Source organism: Theropithecus gelada, chromosome 4, assembly GCF_003255815.1.
Source record: "Theropithecus gelada isolate Dixy chromosome 4, Tgel_1.0, whole genome shotgun sequence".
In the NCBI taxonomy this organism is placed as follows: Eukaryota; Metazoa; Chordata; class Mammalia; order Primates; family Cercopithecidae; genus Theropithecus; species Theropithecus gelada.
In genome coordinates this window covers 62519009-62539998 of record NC_037671.1, presented here as the reverse complement: position 1 = coordinate 62539998, position 20990 = coordinate 62519009, and the positions used below count along the sequence as shown (strand labels likewise).

The following is a 20990-nucleotide window of genomic DNA, read 5'->3' as shown; positions in this document are numbered from 1 at the left end:
TGGCTTTTGCCCATTCAGTATGATATTGACTAGGAGTTGGTATAAATGGTTAATGGTTCTTACTATTTTGAGGTATGTTCCATCGGTGACAGTTTTTAACATGATGGGATATTGAATTTTATCGAAGGCCTTTACTGCATCTATTGAGATAATTGTGTGGCTTTTGTCTTTTGTTCTCTTTATGTGATGCATTATAATATATTTATTGATTTGCATATGTTAAACCCGCCTTGCATCCCAGGGATAAAGCCAACTAGATCGTGGAGGATAAACTTTTTTTTTTTGAGGATAAACTTTTTGATGTGCTGCTGGATTCAGTTTGCCAGTATTTTATTGAGGATTTTTACATCAATGTTCGTCAGGGATATTGGCCTGAAATTCTTTTTTTCTTGTTTCTCTGTTAAATGCTTAATTATCCACTGTGAGTGAACAATCTGTCTTCTTCTGGGACACTGATAGATATAATGGATAAATACATTGTTCTCTTGGAAAGATTAAAAATTCACACCTGCATATTAAAAGCTCTAGTATTACAGTAGATAATGTCTAAGTTAGCCCAGTGTTTGCCAAACTTATTCATGAGACCATTTCTCTAATATATCTAAGAATATCCCTTGAAAATATTTGATTATAAAATTCCTTGCCTTAAAAACCACAAAATGGGCCGGGCACGGTGGCTCACGCCTGTAATCCCAGCACTTTGGGAGGCCAAGGCGGGTGGATCACGAGGTCAGGAGATCGAGACCACTCTGGCTAACACGTTGAAACCCCATCTCTACTTTAAAAAAAAAAACAAAAAAACAAAACTTGGCTGAGCACAGTGGCTCACTCCTGTAATTCTAGCACTTTGGGAGGCCAAAGCAGGCAGATCACTTGAGCTTTGGAGTTTGAGACCAGCCTGGGCAACATGGAGTAACCCCTTTTCTACTAAAAATACAAAAATTAGCCAGGTGTGGTGGTGCATGCCTGTAGTCCCAGCTACTCAGGAGGCTGAGGTAGGAGTATCGCTTGAATCCAGGTGGTTGAAGATGCAGAGAGCCAAGATTGTACCACTGCACTCCAGCCTGGGTGACAAGTGAGACCCTGTCTCAAAAAAAAAAAAAAAAGTAAATGCAGTACTAACCTAAACACACACACACACAACCAAACTTAATGGTTTATACTCTTGATGACTATTGTCAATCATTGGAAGCATCTAATTGTTCTGTGCTGTGTATGAAATATCGATTTCCTTAAGGTCAATTGAGGTGTATAAGCTTAAAGCTGTTAGTCGTAGTATTGACTTGTTCCAAGTGGCTGTACTTTTTATATTGTTTAGTTTTTATGATTCCAAATTTGTCTCGTATCAGGCTTACAAATGTATCTTAATTGCTACCCACATGCTTCTCAACTTTAGCGCCTGAATTTCATGACATCCATTTTGGCTGCCTGGAAACTTTAACCCCTTATGTTCAGCATTTCAGTTATGTAAAATGTTGCTGTGCATGTACTCTTTTAAACCCTGAGGTAGAGGTGATTAATTCTGTGTAGTTCTGGCCTTTCAGCACATGATAGAATTGTATTTCTGAGTTAAGGGACATGTATGATTTCTTAGTCAAGCTTTTAATCGCCATGTGAGACGCTCTAAATCCCCTTTTGCCTTCTGTCACAGTTAGGTTTCTCCTAAAAATACTAAATTGGTCAAGTGTGGTGGCGCATGCCTGTAATCCCAGCTACTTGGGAGGCTGAAGCAGGAGAATCACTTGAACCCGGGAGGTGGAGGTTGCAGTGAGCTGAGATCAGGCCATTATCTCCAGCCTGGGCAACAAGAATGAAACTCCATCTCAAAACAAAAAAACTCATGCATATTTATTTACATAACTGTGTGGTGTAGTGGACAGGCTCAAACACAGGTTTGAATCCCTGACTTCTACCACTTATTAGCTAGTCCCCTAGCTGGAGGCCCAAATCCCTTACTATAAAATTGGGACACTGTTGGAAGGGAATCGAATTATAAGAATTACCTGAAAATAAAATCATTAATAAATGGTAGCTATCAATTTAAGTATATTAACTGGTTACTGTGGCAATATACATAATTATAAAATCATCATCAATCCTTTCATTCATACGTTAACACATATCACTGGTTTAATTCATTGAAGGCAAATACAACTTTTCCCTTACTCTCCTTCCAAGATTCCACTTAGGCTGGTTACCCCAAATGTAATGGAGAAACATTAAGTGTCACTTTTAAACCAGTCTTTAATTTTCAATTCAGGTGTGAGGCACATATACACACACAAACATTAATTTAAGGAAGCAAGAATGCAGAATATAAACATGTACGGCAGACACTACTTCATGTATTTTAAAACTTACTTTGAATTCATTGTTTACATGTAAAAGAAAAATATTCACTTATACTTCCACTTCCCTTTAAAGTATTCTCAAATTATATTTCTTGAAACTCCAATAGAAAGCATTCTCTCTTAATCATGGCAAGGGGTGGGGTACTCATTGGTGACCAAAATTTAGTGACACCATCTTTCATGTTCTTTGCCATACTCTTAAATGCCTGGCAAACAGTAAATATTTACCAGATGAATATGACATTTAAAAAATAGATTTCAAGAGATTGAGATTCTCTAGCCAAGTTGAGGGACTACATCATTTTGAAGCACTCTAGAAAGGGGATGTGATTAAATGTGACTGCATGCCTGGGCTGGCTGCTTCTAGGTATAGAGCTGTGTTAAGGCGTGGGAATAGGAGAGCAATGCCCTAGGGAAAAGAGGGCACTAGGGGAAACAATGGTTGCAGTGCACTGCAGAATGACCAATGGCACCTACTTCCAGAGTTTTCCTTCAACTAAAAAGAGATGGCATTTTCTTATGATTCAGTAACTGCATTACTTACATCAGCAACATTATGCTTTTTATAGATAAGCCTAGGCAACTAGTCTCTATTTACACCATCCCATCCAAACCCAACTAACCAAATTTTAGAACACCATCAGATAGTTTCTTGCATTCAAGACTTCAACTCATAACTCTTTGAACTCGTATTAGATATCAGGAATCTAAGATGTATTATAGGCATTCCTATAATTAGCCATATTTACAAGATACAAAATATTTGGATAAAAAGCAAATTTCATCACATTGTATAATGTACAGATAAGGTTTATAAAGTAAATTAATTTATTTTTAGCACCATATATACAATCCAAACACTGCAAATTAATTTCTTTTCAAACTCAAAAGATATTTTTCATTAATCATGATGGCACATCCTCTCTCTCAATAAACGCAAATGCTGTTTTATGGGCTGTGTGGTAATAGTTTAACATTTAGTAATTGATGATATAAAATTATTTTCTCATCAAGACTAGGCTGTATTTCCTTTTAAAAAAAAAAAAAAAAAAAGCTCAGGTTAAACAGTCAAAAATTTGTGATTATTATCACAAATAATCCAAGATTTAAATAACCAAGGGCCTCCAGAGGCCCCTGTTCTTCCTTTTGCCTGTCTAAAATTCAATGGAATATATTAAGTGTTAAACTGGTATGAAGAGGTGGAACTAAATTCTTTGAAACACAAGGTAGAGTATCACTTTTTACTTAAACTTGGAGTCCTTTACATTTATAACTGCTATTCAAAAAAAATTAGACAAAGACATCTAGATTTAGATTAACATGAACTATCAAAGGGATTATTTTGGATCATTAAAGGAAACTTAACAGTAAGCTAAATACTAACATTTAAATTAATTTCAAAATCTATAAAGGTATGTAATTATTAATTTGCAAAGGAGAAAACTGAGGCTCAGAAGTTGCACAAAACCATGCAACTAGTAGAACTGAGCTTTAGAAACCAAGGCTGTCCTCCTCTACTATACATTATTTCTCCTCAGTACACAATAATAAATTGGTTCAAAATTATCTAGACCTTTAAAAAGTATATAATGGAAAGTGCTTTTAGTATTAAAACAGTTTTCATGAATGACCCTAACAAATTTTGTCTAACAGCTTACTAAAATGCTGACATCATTTATAATCCTTCATTTATTCGTAAAAAGATGAGGACACACATTAAGTGAAGTGCAATTCATTTGTTTTCTACAAAATAAGTTAATTTTAAGCAAAACAATCTCAATGATGATAAATGCATGTCATTATTTATTTAGATGTTTCAGCTCTCGCACTAAGTTTTTACAAGCTGGTGAACACTGACAAAATTATTTCTCCCACAGAACTATAACCACACATCCCCAGACAGTATAAATATATGGTTGAACTAACATTAATACACATCACCATTTTATCAATTACATAATAAAACAAATTATCAAGTATCCAAATATTAAGTTACACAGCTCAAAAGGCATATAAAATATTAGATGTCTGCTCAATTCATTAGCAGAAACCCATTTCTTTTTTTGCAAGAGAGGTTGGGAAGGAAAAAAAAAAATCACACTTTCAAACAAAAATAAGTTGGTAAACACGCTTCTGATAAGTATGGAAAAAAAAATTACAAGAATTTAAGGAAGTTTATGATTACAATAACAAAGCATCTCTACCTTTTAAAAAAATATTTTACTAAATTAAAGAGCATATTCTACATGTTCTGCACAAGACAAAGGCAACATTTTGCTAAAAATAATTAATAGCCCCCTCCCATTCTTTTCTCAGGCCCTCCCTGTTAAGTTGCACCTCAGAGTGCAAACATTAAATTAATGTAAGGCTTTTTTGTCTGAAGACATTAAAGACATGTGCTTCTGTACAATGTAGATTTTCAAAATGGAGGTTTTTTTAATAACAGCACAAAGTGAGATTTATAGAAACATATTAAATAATCACTGTAAGACTTGGTAAAAAAAAAAAAAAAAAAAAAAATCAATGGTTAAGCAAACCTGATGTATACCGGTATGAATGTGGGAGATGTAAACATAAAGTGAGCAGGCAAATAACCATGTAGGCCCTACTTTCAATGTTTGAAATGAGTGAAGGAATAAACCACATAAGGTCTAGAGTGTTCATAGTTCCTGGGATTTTAGTTCTGTATGGTACTAAAAATATACAAGTATTGTGCTGGGTATTTTGGCACCTAATCTTCCTAAATTTCTTATGTATTGATAAGATTCTGGCATGGGAATAGATTTAAACAAGTCATAACTCAATACTCCATGATTTTGGGAAAGGTCAATTGATACAAATGACAAGCACATTTTATACGCTGACAGCAAGAATCTTTTGCCAAGTATCCAAATAGGTTGACTGTAACCCAAATACAGAGGTTGCCAAATCTGTCTAGCTTGTGGCCTGGTAAAACTGCCTTTCAATACTCCTATGGAAGCTTCATTAGACTTACTAAGCCAACATGTTGGCTAATATGTATAACAAATTAGACCCTATCTCAAGTTCCACTTCCAATAGCATTAGGCACCCCAATTTTATTGAATGCAACAGTTGTTTCTATGACCGTTGGAATCTTTGAAACGCAGCCGCATTTTAGGACGATACTTCTCCAAATACAAAAGTTGCTTGCTGTTAAAAGCTCCACGCCGCTTTCTGGGAGGGAGAAAAAAAAAAAAAATGAAAGAAGGCAAAAGCCCCCTACAGTAATATTTAGTGTCTTATGGACAACCATCACCTTTCTTGTGGCAATTTATCTTTTGATTAATTAGGCTGTGACCTGATGCAGAAATGAATATGAACAGCACATCAGTGCAAATGGAAAAAATCATAAAAAGTTAATTTTCCATATATCTTCTTTTGAGTATTAGTTATAATAGTCGACTCACAAATCCATTTATATGTAAGTCCAAGAAAAGACAAAACTAATTTATAGTGAAGTCAGAAGTTGCCTCTGGTAGCAGTGAAGATGACTACAAAAGCCACAAAAGCATATTCTAGAGCACTCAAAATATTCTGTGTTGTATTGGATGGTTAATTTGACTGTTATTGTCAACTGGTCTCCTTTAGAGACCTGTGCATTTTATTGTCTCTTTAATTATATCTTAATTATACCTCAATAAAAATACAAAATAACCACCAACATATTCAATCAAGTATTTAAAGCAAAACAATAATTCAAAAACTCTTGTTGGATTAGAATCTTAATAATATGAGCATCTGCATGAAATGCAAAAAAGAATGTAGTATCTTGATTTCCTGGTTTTAATACTATCTCAAAAAAAATCATGATTTGATGGGCTATTACTCACTGACATTCAATAAGGAAATGGAAAGAGAATCCATTACTTACTGTCTTATGAATTGTACTGCATCTTCGTATTTCATTCCACCTTCAATTAATGCTAGGGCAACAAGTACTGGAGCTCTGGTAAGGCAAGAATTTTGATAAATACTTTTTTCAAATTCAAATCTTCATAAATTTATTTCTCCAAACACTCCCCAACTCAGAAGTATCATTATCCACCACCCTTCCTGTTCAAGTAATACCTATGACAAACGTTGACTTTATATTTAAAAAATTATAAGGATGTTTCAAGTTTCTGTATTTTCATTATCAACCCAGACTTTTACCTAGAATCAAATTGATAAATTCATTTACCTCCCAAGGCCTGCAACGCAATGAACAGCAATACAACAACCAGGTTCTTCACGAAACTTAATTTTTACAAGACTTAACCAGTCATCAACAATCTGGTTGGATGGTGGTGCGCCATCATCAAAAGGCCAATCCTAAGTCAAAAGAATATTTAAATATTAAAAATTAAATATCTAAAATAGATCATTAATATAAACACTGTAGTAATAATTCTAAATTTCTAACATGCAAATGTTTTCAAAAGCATTCTCATTTTAATGTTTAATCACATCTTACTAAACCTTGTTGTCTACCAAATGTGACTAAATGCTCAATCTTTACAAAAATGTTTCACAACTTCAAATCCTTGCTTAGCTTTTCACCTTTATTTAGAAACTACGATTCTGCACAACAATATAATTTTTTAAATAGCTTTTTGAGGTCTATTTATGACTTAAATAGATATTTGAATTTACTATTTGAATAAACTTTTGTAGCATAGCACTATAAAAACATAGGAACTGTTAAATACTTACAAGAACATGGATACCTTCTTTCTCCACAAGAGTAGTGTCGTAAGTTGCTTCACACACTCTTACTATTGTGGTAACTCCATACTTCTTAAGTTCCTGGATAAAACATACATTAAAATAATCTTAATGTTTAACCACATCACCATTACTCAACATTTTATATTCTGATCATCTCTGATCAGTAAGTATGCTGGTTAACAGAAAATCATTTAAATAATGAGATAATCTATTTATGTTTAACACAAAAGCAAATTTTGTTTTAAATGACAATGCTAGAATGTAAAAAGAAAAGTTGTAAATACCATACATATTTTTAATAAACTGGAGAAGTTTTCTTTCTTTTTTTTAAATGGTGTGCCCCCTTCATACATTGAAGTTGTTTATAGTTATGGTAATACCAGATTGGGATGAAACATTAACTAAAAGGAGCTAGCAGCAATGCAGACAAAGGTAAATATAACTAAAGGCATTATTTATAACTAATTGAGTAATCTGACTTGACTCAATTATACTCACTCCTTAAACTTTACTCATTTGAAATACATAGAATGAAGTCTTAAATACAGTAAAAAAGCCCACATACCATTTAAAACTACAGGCTTAAAAATGCATTATTACTAATTATAACTCTCCTGACATTACACACACACACACGTATATATATAGTAACAAAGATTATATATATATACACATAAATAAAATATATGGTAATAAAAATTAAAGTACCATTAAAGTATTTCCCAGCCAGGCGTGGGGGCTCACACCTATAATCCCAGCACTTTGAGAGGATGAGGTGGGTGGATCACCTGAGGTTAGGAGTTTGAGACCAGCCTGGCCAACATGGTGAAACTCCGTCTAAAAATACAAAACTTAGCTGGGCAAAGTGGCGCACGCCTGTAGTCCCCCCACCCGCCCCACCAGCTACTCAGGAGGCTGAGGCAGGAGAATTGCTTAAACCAGGGAGGCAGAGGTTGCAGTGAGCCAAGATCACGCCACTGCACTGCAGCCTGAGTGACAGAACGAAACTCCGTCTCAAAAAAAAAAAAGTATTTCCATATGTTCTGAGAGGCCTATTTGCTGTTTCTTAACAACTGTAGGTATTTATAAAGTAAAACGTGTGCACATCCTGATATATTATTCAGCATTCAATTCCTTTCTCCTAGTAAAGAGGCAGGTAGAGTTTTGGCTACATAGCTACCATTAGGAAGAACAGAATTTGTAGTTGAGGGATTCTAAGCATCAAATGGGGTCCAAGACCAACCAACTTTGGTTTATGGCATTAGTCATTAAGTTAAGCAGATATATAAAAAATCCATAAATGGCAACCTTTCCCATGCAAATTTCTTGCAAGATAAGTAAGAGTTATACTGTTTTACTGTCCACATATCAATTTAAGCAAACTCAGGTGCAAGAATTATTAACTCAAGCACATGCCCTTCTCAAAATGTATAAATATACCTCTAACCTATAGAAGACATTGACATTTATTTCTGGGAACTGGAATTGTAGGTATACCATCTCATATTTTCCAAAGTACTATTTATTTTGTTAGCTATAAGCTCCACTATTATATTGCAATCAATTTAAGCTACTAAAACATATCAAATCTTACCTCTATAAATTTGTTTAAGGTCGCATTGGTTGGATTGTGTGTAATAAGAAATCTCATGTTCTTGTATGTGACTTCCACAGGAGCTGGGCGGTTCATTCGAGCCATGTTAATTTAGTTAAAAAACACTCAATAGGGTTATGAAATAATTAAAAAAAAAAAATCGAATACAGAAATGATGCAAAGAAACTGAAGTCTACTTCAATATACTCCACTTGAAATTCTCAGTGCTTGAGTATGAAGTTGTAAGTAATGATAAATGAAATGAACCTCCTAACAAGAAGCAGCAATTCTTCAATCCAGTAATACTGAGGCCAACAGAAAAGAAGTGCACTGAGGTTTACCCCATCCAGGTCAGAACTCTTGTAAAATGCTCTGTGGATTTCAATTCAACACTTCTGTGTCCAGGATAACCACTCTTATGGGGGCTTCTTGGTGGAGTAGTAATCAGTTTCTACAGTTCACTTGTCTGCATAGAGGTCGTGCTGTGCCTGGCAGTAATCTCCACTGCCCTTCAGAAACTCCATAAATGTGTGACCAAGAACACCACAGAATTGCTGTTTAAAACAAAAAGACAGAAAGACAGAATAAGTTATTTTCCAATTCAAAAGAAATATATTAGGGTTTTACACTATTTAAGTACACAACTATCTAAAGCAGGGCCTGAGCCACTTCATCAACTTTTACTTGAATCGCAAAATTCAAGGGGTGAGTACAGATTAAATCAATCAGCATAAAACAAGCAGTCAGATAGATTAAACTGAAATCCATGATCCTAAGATTCCTCAGAAAAGAAAAAAAAAGCCCATTGTTACATTTTTGTGAAATTCATATACATACTCTCATATATACATATTCATATATATTCTATCTATATAGTTATATTCTTTCTCTGTATCTATAACATATAATTATGATTCTATTAATTATTCCTTTTGATAGTTGTTTTCTTTACTTTGTAATTACATACATAACTTTATGTTTTTTCCAACTAACGAAAACATTTTTACACATTAATACAAACTCCAGATAACTCTGAAGTTATTAGTCTTGCATAATTTACTTAACTCACAAACTGAAACATCTTAAGTTCCTTTCCAACTTTATGCTTTTATATCCTTTTCTTAGACTGATTTAAGTGTGTCTATATTTAGAATCTCATTTTATCCTTAACAATCTGTTATCATTCCCATTAAACTGAAGACGAGGAAAATGAGTCTCTGAAAATCAACTTGTTATATGAAATATAAGAATGTATGCTTATGAATTTAAAAAGGAAGGAACTCTCATTTATAACTATAAAGAAAATATTCATAATTTTAATAGTGTTCTTTTTTTTTTTTTTTTTTGAGACGGAGTCTCACTCTGTTGCCCAAGCTGGAGTGCAGTGGCCGGATCTCAGCTCACTGCAAGCTCCGCCTCCCGGGTTCACGCCATTCTCCTGCCTCAGCCTCCCAAGTAGTTGGGACTACAGGCGCCCACCACCTCGCCTGGCTAGTTTTTTGCATTTTTTAGTAGAGACGGGGTTTCACTGTGTTAGCCAGGATGGTCTCGATCTCCTGACCTCGTGATCCGCCTGTCTCGGCCTCCCAAAGTGCTGGGATTACAGGCTTGAGCCACCGCGCCCGGCCAATAGTGTTCTTTTGTATTTTAAAACCAAAATGTCACATATACAACTCAAAACTGAAATCCAACTCAGAGAAGGGGGACAAAGGGATGTTGAAGGTGGAAGTGGTAGGTCTCAAAGTAAAGTAACTATTGTAACCAATAAATATAAACAAATATGAATGCATTTATATTTTCTCTAAGTTCCCCCTTAAGAACTAAATCATTTTATGCCAATATCAAACATTAAACCCACAGTCACAGGATACTTTTAAAATATGTACATGGAAGACACTGATGTTAATAATTAGTCTTCTTCCAAATAGTTTATAAAGTACCCGTGTACTTGGGAGTAAAGAGGGCTCTAAGGAAAGTATTAATAACAGGTTAACAAGAGCAGTAATTCATAGCCACTTCCTAAAGCACTTCATGTATACTCTCATCACCAAAAAAGTTTTAACAAAAGGTTCCATTAGTTTCTACGCTTAAATGTAAGCATTTGAAGTCTTAAAATTCAAACGATGTGCTCCCATTTCCATTTTACACCTTTAAATAGTCCCATGCTAGTTACAGTTTCTAGAACTTTGCTAAATTTTAAGAATAATTCTTATGATTATTGCAGAAAACATCAAGTCAAAAACCCAGCCTACTTTTCTGGTAAAACACAGAAATAGCATTAACGGTCATTTATCAAAAGGTCCCATAAGAAAGGTAACTTTCATTATCACAAGTTTATTCAAACAAGCCCTCAGAGGTTACTCCCCCTACTTGGTCAGCTGGGTTAAAAAATTAAGTGTTTAAATTACACTTAATTTAAACATCACAGTTACAGTGAATAGAGACTGTAGCAATCTGAAAGTAATTTCATTGTACTTTCACCCCAAGTTCTAAATACTATCTCTGTAGAATAAAGTGTATTCTGACACTTTCCCAATGACATACAATGATCTTTAAAAGATTTATAATGACTTAACACAGTATTCTAATTTCCAGGTATTACTTTTCAATTAAAAGCTGATTTGAGACAGTATTTCACACCACTATTTCCCTATTTAACAGCTAAAACTCCTGTTGGCTACAACCTAGTCGGGCCATATCCCTTCATGTAAGTAAGCACTTTGATCAGGAAGCAGAGAAAGCACTATATTAAGAATTCCTTTCCTGAACTGGTTATTTTTACTGAGTGGAGCCACCTAGTGGCTGGGGGGACTCGTCTGTTAAAGCAGTGGTGACGACCCATAGCTTTCTGTTCCGCCCAAGACACTCCTCCATTCCCAATATCCTACCCACAGGAAAAACTATCCATGATGGGGATTTTTTCCCTCCCACATATCAGTTGCATTATAATCACAATCGTATACAAGAGGGGAGAGGAGGAAAGAGCAATTTCTGTGCAGAAGCTTAAGTCACTATTATACTGCAGAGTCAAGCCAATTAATGTGTATAACTCTTTTGCCAAATAATTCCTTGAATAGTCTGTTCCACATCTACTTAGGTCTTAGGGCACCTAAGAAAGCATGCGTAAAATGCTGCTCACTCTTGGGAATGATCTAGTTTTCAACTGACTAACAGGAAGCACCGCCTCAGGATCTGGATGTCGAGCAGGTCAACGGTTCCAATCGTAGTGCAAATCACTTAATACTCGTGGACTGGTAGGGGGCTCCGCGGCCAGAAGATAAAAAACCCTCAGAATTCTGGCTGTGGTTGGCTACTGCTGCCACAAACCAACAGGAGGCAACAACATATTACACCACAGAGTTCAGGAACAGTTCTAAACAGTCCCCGATTAAAAGGCGCCATCCAGGGCCCTTCCAAAATTGGCAGGGGAAACGTATGCTGGTGCCCGGACGGGAAGTCCTTCGCGTCAGTGTAACTAACAGTAGCCCTGTCAGTTTCCAAGACGCTCCGACCCAGGCCATTTCTCCACGACTGGCCCAGAGAAAGGACAAGACTAGACTTGTTCCCATTATCACGAGCCCGAGGTGGGGCGATAAATCCGGAACAGCTCGAATTACCAGGTGGAGCCTGGGAGGAGGGCGGGGCGGAGGGCCGAAGTTCTCACCTAGCAGAACCCCTCTCTGGCCCGGGCAGGGGGCAACTCGCGGAATGCCCCCGAGGGCCGCCGCCCCGCGCACGCGGCTGTGTGCGCCCGAGCACGCCCGCTGCGCCCCCTCTCTGCGCCGCAATCACGGGTTCGCGCCGCGCCTTCAGTCAGGCGCGGGCGCCGAGGCCATTTTGTCTGAGGCTCGGGTCCCGGCCGTCGAGCACAGGAGTGTAGCTGCACCCAGTGGCTGTCCCGCGCCCACCCCGGAGCTCCGAGAAGCTCTGGGACCAGATCGTTACCACCCGTGCCAGGCTGTCCCGCCTACCCTACGCCCGCCCGGATCTGGAGGCGAACCCGCCACCGCCGCGCCCTCCCCGTATCCGGCTCCGCAGTGACACGCGCAACCCTCGCCCCACCCCGGGCCACGTCTCCCGCTCCCAGTACAGCCACTCTCCTCCGGCCGAACAAAGAGGCCCCGGGACGCCGCGGAGCCTGCCATGCCCGGACGGGTCGCGCCAGACCAAAGGGCCAAGGGCGGAGGCGGCGGTCACAAAGCGGCTTTTGTGCCACCCATCCGACCCGCTGCGGAAGCCGAAATTACCCCCGGCCGCCGCGCAAGCCGGACCCCGCCGCCCCCGTCGCCCCGGGCTCCGGAGGGACTCAAAAGCCTGTGCCTCCGGCGGTCAACCGCCACCCTGCAGCCCCGAGGGGCCCGGCGTCTGCCTCCGCACAGCCGGCCGCAATCAGCCGGCCACAGGGCCGTAACCAGCCAGCTCCCACCCGGGACCCACCGGAACTGCAACCCAGGGCAACCTGGAGGAGACGCCGGGCTCCGAACAAAGGCGACAGCAGGGATAGGGGGGCCGGTCGTGGATTCCCAACCCGAGAGGCGACGATGCGACGGCTACTCACAGGAATATGTTTACTCATTGAAGATTGTGGCCTAATCATACAGCCGGTCCCGAGGCGGCGGCGACACAGGCGGTGGCGGCGGCTGCAGGGCAGGAGGCGGCGGTGGTCGTGGCGGAGCGGCGGTGGCGGCGATGCAGGCGGCGGCGGGGGCACCAGACTCTACCATGCAGTGAGCGGCTCGGAGCAGAGCGCGTAGCCGAGCCGGCCCGCAGCCGAAGGAGCCAATACACGCGCCGAGGCGCCCTTGCGTCACAAGCCCTCCCCTTTATAACCGGTGCGACGTGCAACCCTCCAGCCACCAATCGCGGCCTGGAACCACGGGCCGGGAGACCACAGGCGGGGGCGGAGACCCGCCCCCCGCGGACGTCACTCCGCGGCGGCCGCCGCCGGTGTGAACCGGTTGATGAATGGCTAAGCGCCGAACCGGAGCATCCCCCGGGCGGGGGAGGGAAGGGGCTGCCGGGAGGACTCCGGGATGCAGGAAGCCTGAGGTTAAGAATGGGTGGGAGCGAGAGAGATTCCGATCTATCGACTGGAAGGACTCCTGCTGCAAACCACGTTTCTCATAATTAAAACCATCCAGGAGTGCACACATGTCACATGAGGAGACTCGAAGTTTGCCTGAATCGTAAAATGCAATCCCTCTAGGGCTGGAACCGCGTCTCAGTGTCGACCCTATTTTCTACTGCCTTAACCACGGTCATCTTTGCCAGTGGTTTACCTTGGCACCTGGGCCCCGAGTACATTCGTCATCAAATAATATTTATGTCGCACGACCGCTGTACCCGGTGACTCAACACCTTGCATGCCACGGCCTTAGGCTTGGTCAAGATGAATTCTTGTCCCTGGGGGCGCTTTCAAGCGGGGAGAAACTTACCTTCGCAAAACTTAATGCTATAGAAGATGGGGAGAGTATCTTTTGATGCAGACGAAGCCCTGTGCTCCCTATATTCTTTTTCTGATCATGCCTCTATACTACGTACGCGTGCAACTGCAGTTGGCTCAATTGTGGCATTTCGAAATCACATGCATCCTTTGTACTGCTGCTCACTTGATATGTTGTCTCAGATAATGAAAGGTTAGGAAGTGCTTAAAGAAAGTGTTTTGAGAAATTAAGAATCTTCGGCTTTGTCAAACACTGATGTAATTCTTTGCGTCAAAGCTAAAGCTCTTCTTTATGTTCGTTTTTTTTATGTTCGTTTTCAGTCCTCTTTTACTGACTTCATTATTTAAGCCCCTAAGAAGTAAAGTCTTATCGCAGTTCTGTGCCATACAAGGGCAACTCTGTTACTTATAATCTGAAAACCCTTTCTCCTCAGCTCTGGGGAAGGAGTAAACAGGATCTTTACCTGCTTTTGAAGAACTCAGTTTTCCACTAACACTGAAGCCTTTTGTTTGTTATTTTCACTGAGTATGAGATTGGAGAGGTCTTTAGGGATCAAATTTTGTCCTCTCTCAGTGCACTGCAGCATCCTAGGATTTATTTAGAGACTCTGGTTGTTTAGTTACTCAACTTTCTTAACACTGTAAGTAAAATAAAAACTTTCAAAAAACAAAAACAAAATCCTGGGCCAAACTTTCAAAGGAACAAAAACTAATCGTCATTTTGAAGAAAATGACTCACCTAGGACACATTTTAATCCATTAAAATCAAGGGAAACTAGCACACTTGAGAAATATGTCCCTTTACAAATAAATGATTTAAAAAAGTAAAGACTCTAAAATCTTAAATTCTAAAAAAATATAGAAAGCTTAAAAAAAATCTTGGGTGGTAGGGACAAAGCTAAGCAGGCTGGGGAATTCAAAGTCAAAAAGGGACAGATTTCATCATATATAAGAACTTAAAACTTTTATATGGCAAAAGGCTTTTGAGAAATGTTAATTTCACACTGGGAGAAAATATTGGTGATACTTCATGGGTAGGGTTAATATAAAAAGCTTGGCCAATGTATATAATAGTGTAGTTAAAAAGCACATATTCAATCAGCCACTCTTACTCCAAAAGTTGGCAAACACACATAATTGGAATAGTGAAACTTTTTCATGTAATGGCGTTTCAAAAAATACGTTTGGTGGGACAAGATATAAACTCAGCAAATGATTAACAGAGCCAAATCTGTGTTAGCCAATTTTCTTGTAGAACTTGTGATACAAGTTGTGAGCCTTGTGATCCACAGATCCTGTAATTACCACAAGCAGTGCTGACATGAGGTATCCAGTCAGCTATGCTCATCAAGTTCTAAAAGCTCTCAAATTCTCAAGTGGCCTGGGGGTCTTAGCCTCTCAGACAAGGTACCATCTTATTCTACGATGGAAGTAATATATTTAAAGGATGAAAAAATAAGGCTTTTGCTGTTGAGAGAAATGACGCACTTTATTTTATTTTATGTATTTATTTGAGATGGAGTCTTGCTCTGTTGCCCAGGTTGGAGTTCAGTGTCACGATCTTGGCTCACTGCAACCTCAGCCTCCTGGGTTCCAGCGATTCTCCTGCCTCAGCCTCCCAAGTAGCTGGGATTACAGCCACCTGCCACCACACCTGGCTAATTTGTTTGTACTTTTAGAAAACCCCATGTTGACTAGGTTGGTTTTGAACTCCTGACCTCAAGAGATCTGCCTGCCTCAGCCTCCCAAAGGAAAGGACACATTTTAAACAAGACGTAAGTGTGGTCTTACTGACCAGTCCATTAAATGTTCCTGCTTCTTTGTCAGCTGCCATTGTGGTTCACTGCTATGCTGAGGGTGTCTGCTGTATTGAGTTTAATACTTTTAAGCTGCAGATTCTTGGAGAACAGTAGAACATCCCAACACTGGTCAGGAGACTCCTGTGATTTGAGGACTCACTAACCTTTACAGACTTGCACTCAAGAGCATTAGCACCTGTACTTTTTTAAAGTGGGTCTCTAACAAACTTGAAAATAGTGCTTTCAGACATCAAAAAGTGAGAAAATACCTCTAAAAGTCAGTGCTTACTCTGAGCTCCAGGAGAAGCTCTAATATAGAGGATTTTCCCTCCTGCTAAACAAGATTCTCGGCTGGAAGTTACTTCTCTCAGCAAAACATGTGTCCTTGACCTCATCACCATAGGCAGGACTTTCTACTGACAATTCAAAACATAAGAGCCAACAGTTGGGAAATAAGACTAGAAGAATATTATAAGGAGGTTGAGCGTAGTGGCATACAGGCTCATGCCTGTAATCCCAGTACTTTGGGAGAATAAGGTGGGTGGATCACTTGAGGTTAGGAGTTCAAGACCAACCTGGTCAATATGGTGAAATCCCATCTCTACTAAAAATACAAAAAATTAGCTGGGCATGGTGGCAGGTACCTCTAATCCCAGTTACTTGGGAGGCTGAGGAAGGAGACTCACTGGAGGGCCGGGAGGCAGAGACTGCATTGAGCTGAGATCGTGGCACTGCACTCCAGCCTGGGAGACAGAGTGAGACTTCATTTCAAAAAAAGAATATTATAAGGAATGTTTTTATGGAAGATGAAAGACTGCAGAAGGCAAGAGTGCAGAGGAAGACTGGCAAATCTTGATGAAGAAGAACAGAGAAATCTTTGCCAGAACAGCAGATCTAGTAAACATTGATTCCATTTATACCAAGTTTACAAAAGGAGTGAAGGATTCCTTGATTTTCAGTCTTCTCAGATTGGTTGGGGCTACAAGGAAGTCTGATAAAAACATTTAATATAGCAAGAGTAATATCATTGCAATGATAGATTAAATGGGACAATACCAACCTAGAAAAAGACACTAGATTGCAAGATATAATGACAGTCTAGCAAATATACTTAGTAGAGGCAAATACCCCAATGGGCCATAATCTAGTAAGTGTCTGGATACTGGTGCGGAGGGTAAGTTCCCATACCCATATTTAACAAGAGTCCTAAAAATTCAAGTATGCCATGGCTACTGTCAGCATTGTTAAAGTTTATTTCCCTCTTGCTGTTTTAGAGCAGTCTATTTTATATCTAATTAATTTTCTTATATGATTATTAAAATAAATATGTAGTATACAGGCATGCCTTCATTTATTGTGCTTTGCAAATACTGTTTTTTTTTTTTTTTTAACAAAATGATGGTTTGTGACAGCTTTTTGTCAAGTCCATCAGAGCCATTTTTCCAATAACATGTACTCATTTCATGTCTCTGTGTTACATCTTGGTAATTCTCCCAATATTTCAAACTTTTAAATTATTATTACATCTGTTATGTCAACTTGTGAACAGTGATCTTTGATGTTACTATTGGAATTGTTTTGGGCCACCACAAACTGTACCCATTTAAGATGGCAAACTTATTTGATAAATGTATATATTCTGACTGCTCCGCTGATTGGCCAGTCCCTCAGAGAGACATGGCAATACTGAAATTAGGCCAATTAATAACCCTACAAAGGCCTCTAAGTGTTCAAGTGAAAGGAAGAGTCCTTCATCTCTCACTTTAAATCAAAGCTAAAAATGATTAAGCTGAGTAAGACAAGTTGAAAGCAGAGATAGGGTGAAAACTAGGCCTCATACCCAAAACAGTCAAGTTGTGAATGCCAAGGAAAAGCTCTTGAAGGAAATTAAAAGTGCTACTCCAGTGAACACAGGAATGATAAGAAAGTGAAACAGTCTCATTGTTGATAAGGAGAAAGTTTTAGAGTTCAGCATTCTCTTAAGTCAAAGCCTAATCCAGAGCAAGGCCTTAACTCTCCTCATTTTTATGAAGGCTGAGAGAGGTTAGGAAGTTGTAGAAGAAAAGGTTGAAGATAGCAGAGGTGGGTTCATGAGGTTTAAAAGTAGAAGCCCTCTCCCTAACATAAAAATGAAAGGTGAAGCAGTAAGTGCTGATGGAAAAGCTGCAGCAAGTTATTGAGAAGATTTAGCCAAGAACATTGATGAAGGTGGCTACACTAATTAACAAATCTTCAATGTAGACAAAACAGTCTTACATTGGAAGAAGATGCTATCCAGGACTTTCATAGCTATAGAAGTCAATGCTTGGCTTCAAAGCTTTGGAGGACAGGCAATTCTCTTGTTAGGGGCTGATGTGGCTGGTAACTTTAAGTTGAAGCAGATGCTCATTTACCATTCTGAAAATCCTAGGACCCTTAAAAATTATGCTAAATCTACTCTGCTGTGCTCTATAAATGGAAGAACAAAATCTGGTTGACAGCACATCTGTTTAGTGTGGCTCACTAAATATTTTAAGTCCACTGTTGAGACCTACTGATAAAACATGATTTATTTAAAAATACTATTGCTTGTTGACAATGCACATGGTCATTGAAGGGCTCTGATTGAGATGTACGAGGAGATTAATGTTGTTTTCATGCCTGCTAACACAGCATCCATTTGGCAACCCATAGATCAAGGATTAATTTTGACTTTCAGGTTTTAATATTTAAGTACATTTCATAAGGTTATAAGTTGCCATAGATGGTGATTCCACTGATGGATCTAAGCAAAGTAAACCAAAAACATTCTGGAAAGGATTCTAGATGCCATTAAGAACATTCATGAGAGGAGGTAAAAATATCAGCATGAACAGGAGTTTGAAAGAAGTTAACTCCAACTCTCATGGATGACCTTGAGGGGGGTCAAGACTTCAGTGGAGGAAATCACTACAGATATGGTGGAAATAGCAAGATAATTTGAGTTAGAAACAGAGTCTGAAGAGGTGACTAAATTGCTGCAATCTTATGATCAAACTTGAATGAATGAGGAGTTGCTTCTTATGAAGGAGAAAAGAGAGTGGTTTCTTGAGATAGAATCTACCACTGGTGAAGATGCCGTGAGCATTGTTGAAATGATAAAGAATTTATAATATCACATAAACTTAGCTGATAAAGCAGTGGGCGAGTTTTAAGAGGACTGACTACAACTTTGAAAGGTGTTCTCTTGTGTGTAAAATACTGTCAAACAGCACTGCCTGCTACAGATAAATTTTTTGTGAAGAGTCATCAATGCAGCAAACTCCAGTGTCTTATTTTAAGAAATTGCCACAGCCACCTTAACCTTCAGCAACTACCTCCCTGATCAGTCAGCTGCCATCATCATTGAGGCAGGATTCTCCAACAGCAAAGATTGTGACTTGCTGAAGGCTCAGATGATTGTTAGCATTTTTTAGCAAAAGTATTTTTAAATTAAGGTATTGTAGGGTACCCGTTTCCCCCACTTCCTTTCTGTGTCCTGACTAAAATCACAGTGACCCACCAGCCGTAGCCATAGGTTTTCCTCAGCTGGCTTGAACCCAAACCAGCTTGAACATTCCCAGGCACTGATAATAGTATCTAGGTTTACTGGAAAGAAACTGACCCCGACCCTGAGCCAAATTCCTTAAATTTTCATGTAAACTCCATCTTCTCACCCCCTGACTACAGACTTATGTGGGTAAAACAACCCTTTTCTCTTGCTGTCCATCACAATGATACATTGCAACACCCTGCAAGTTTCTTTAATAAATGTTTTGGACTGATCACTCTGGTATTTGGAGCTTCTTTCTTTGAAACCTCAAACCAGCCCTGTCTCCAAATGGTTTGGGGTACTCTCTTGCAGGAATTCTCCTGCCGCTGCTTTTAAGGCAACTCCAGCTATGGGTTCAGTGGGACAAAACAGGTATGTACATTTTGTAGACATAGTGCTATGCACACTTAACAGACAACAAAGTAGTGTAAATGGGAAACAAAAAAATGCATGTGGCTTCCTTTATTGTAATATTTGTTTTATTGTGGTGGTCTGGAGCTGAACTTGCAATATCTCCAAGGTATGCCTATGCTTGAATCTCTATGAACATATAATTTGCACTGCTTAAATATTATTCAAAACTAAAACATGCTCTATGTTAAAAAGTGACTTAATATTCTTCCTTAAGACATTGATTTAAAGTTTTAAAGTTTTATCAAAAGTCTTTTGAATAAGTTTTGATGAATAATCAAAACGCTGTAACAGTGCTACATCCTAATTTCAGTGGGAATTTTAGACACAGAAATTTCCAATGAGCAAATAAACTTGTCACAACAAGCCTTTTAAGGAATCTGGCCTAAAGACAAAGTCCAAAGGTCAATAGCTGCCTGTAGGCTACTGTGTTTTGTTCAGAGTCAGATATATAGAAACAGTCACCCACCTAGGAGGGTACTACAGATGTAAATGTTTATCTTAATAAATGAATCCTGCTGCATCAGAAGTAACATCTTATCAAGTCATCAAATCAAACCATTTGAGGTAATATTTTTTCTGTAAAATTAATTAAGGCAATTTTGAACAACTTTTTTTTTTTTAAGTCTATTTTAAAAAACAATTCTCTTCAATCAATCTCTATTAGGCCCATTCTCTGTCCCTTATTTTTCATGTCTAATTGTAATCAATCTAAATATAAACCTGAAAGTTGCCTAGGTAGTCTCCAAATCAAATGAGAATGTGTATTCACATTAGTAATTCTGCCGCTTAATATAGTATTTACTTCTATAGGAGCTTAGTATGCATGTTAAGGACTTAGTATGCATATTAAGATGTAGTCAACACAGTCAGACCCTGTCTCTACAAAAGAAAAAAAAATTATCTGGGCATGATGGTGCATTCCTGTAGATGTAGCTCACTGGAAGGTTGAAGTGGGAGGATTGCTTGAACCCAGGAGTTTGGGGCTGCAGTGAGCTGTGATCATGTCACTGCACTCCATCTGGGGCAACAGACCAAAGACCCTCTCTCTCAAGGAAAAACAAAAAAGAAATGATGGACAGATTGATTAGTAAGAGAATACTTTTCATTTCCA

The 20990-nt window shown here is 38.9% G+C and overlaps 1 protein-coding gene across 1 annotated transcript; it reads right to left on the bottom strand.

Annotated features, from left to right (window-relative positions):
* Nucleotides 1-2226: 2226 nt before the first annotated feature.
* Nucleotides 2227-13939, bottom strand: PTP4A1 (protein tyrosine phosphatase type IVA, member 1). The gene is made up of 6 exons (XM_025381507.1): nucleotides 13232-13939; nucleotides 8674-9227; nucleotides 7065-7157; nucleotides 6553-6683; nucleotides 6244-6318; nucleotides 2227-5546 (listed from the first exon to the last, which is right to left on the bottom strand). Exons 2-6 carry the CDS (start codon nucleotides 8776-8778, stop codon nucleotides 5429-5431), a joined length of 522 nt encoding a protein of 173 aa, XP_025237292.1. The 5' UTR covers nucleotides 8779-9227; nucleotides 13232-13939; the 3' UTR covers nucleotides 2227-5428.
* Between the last annotated feature and the right edge of the window lie 7051 nt (nucleotides 13940-20990).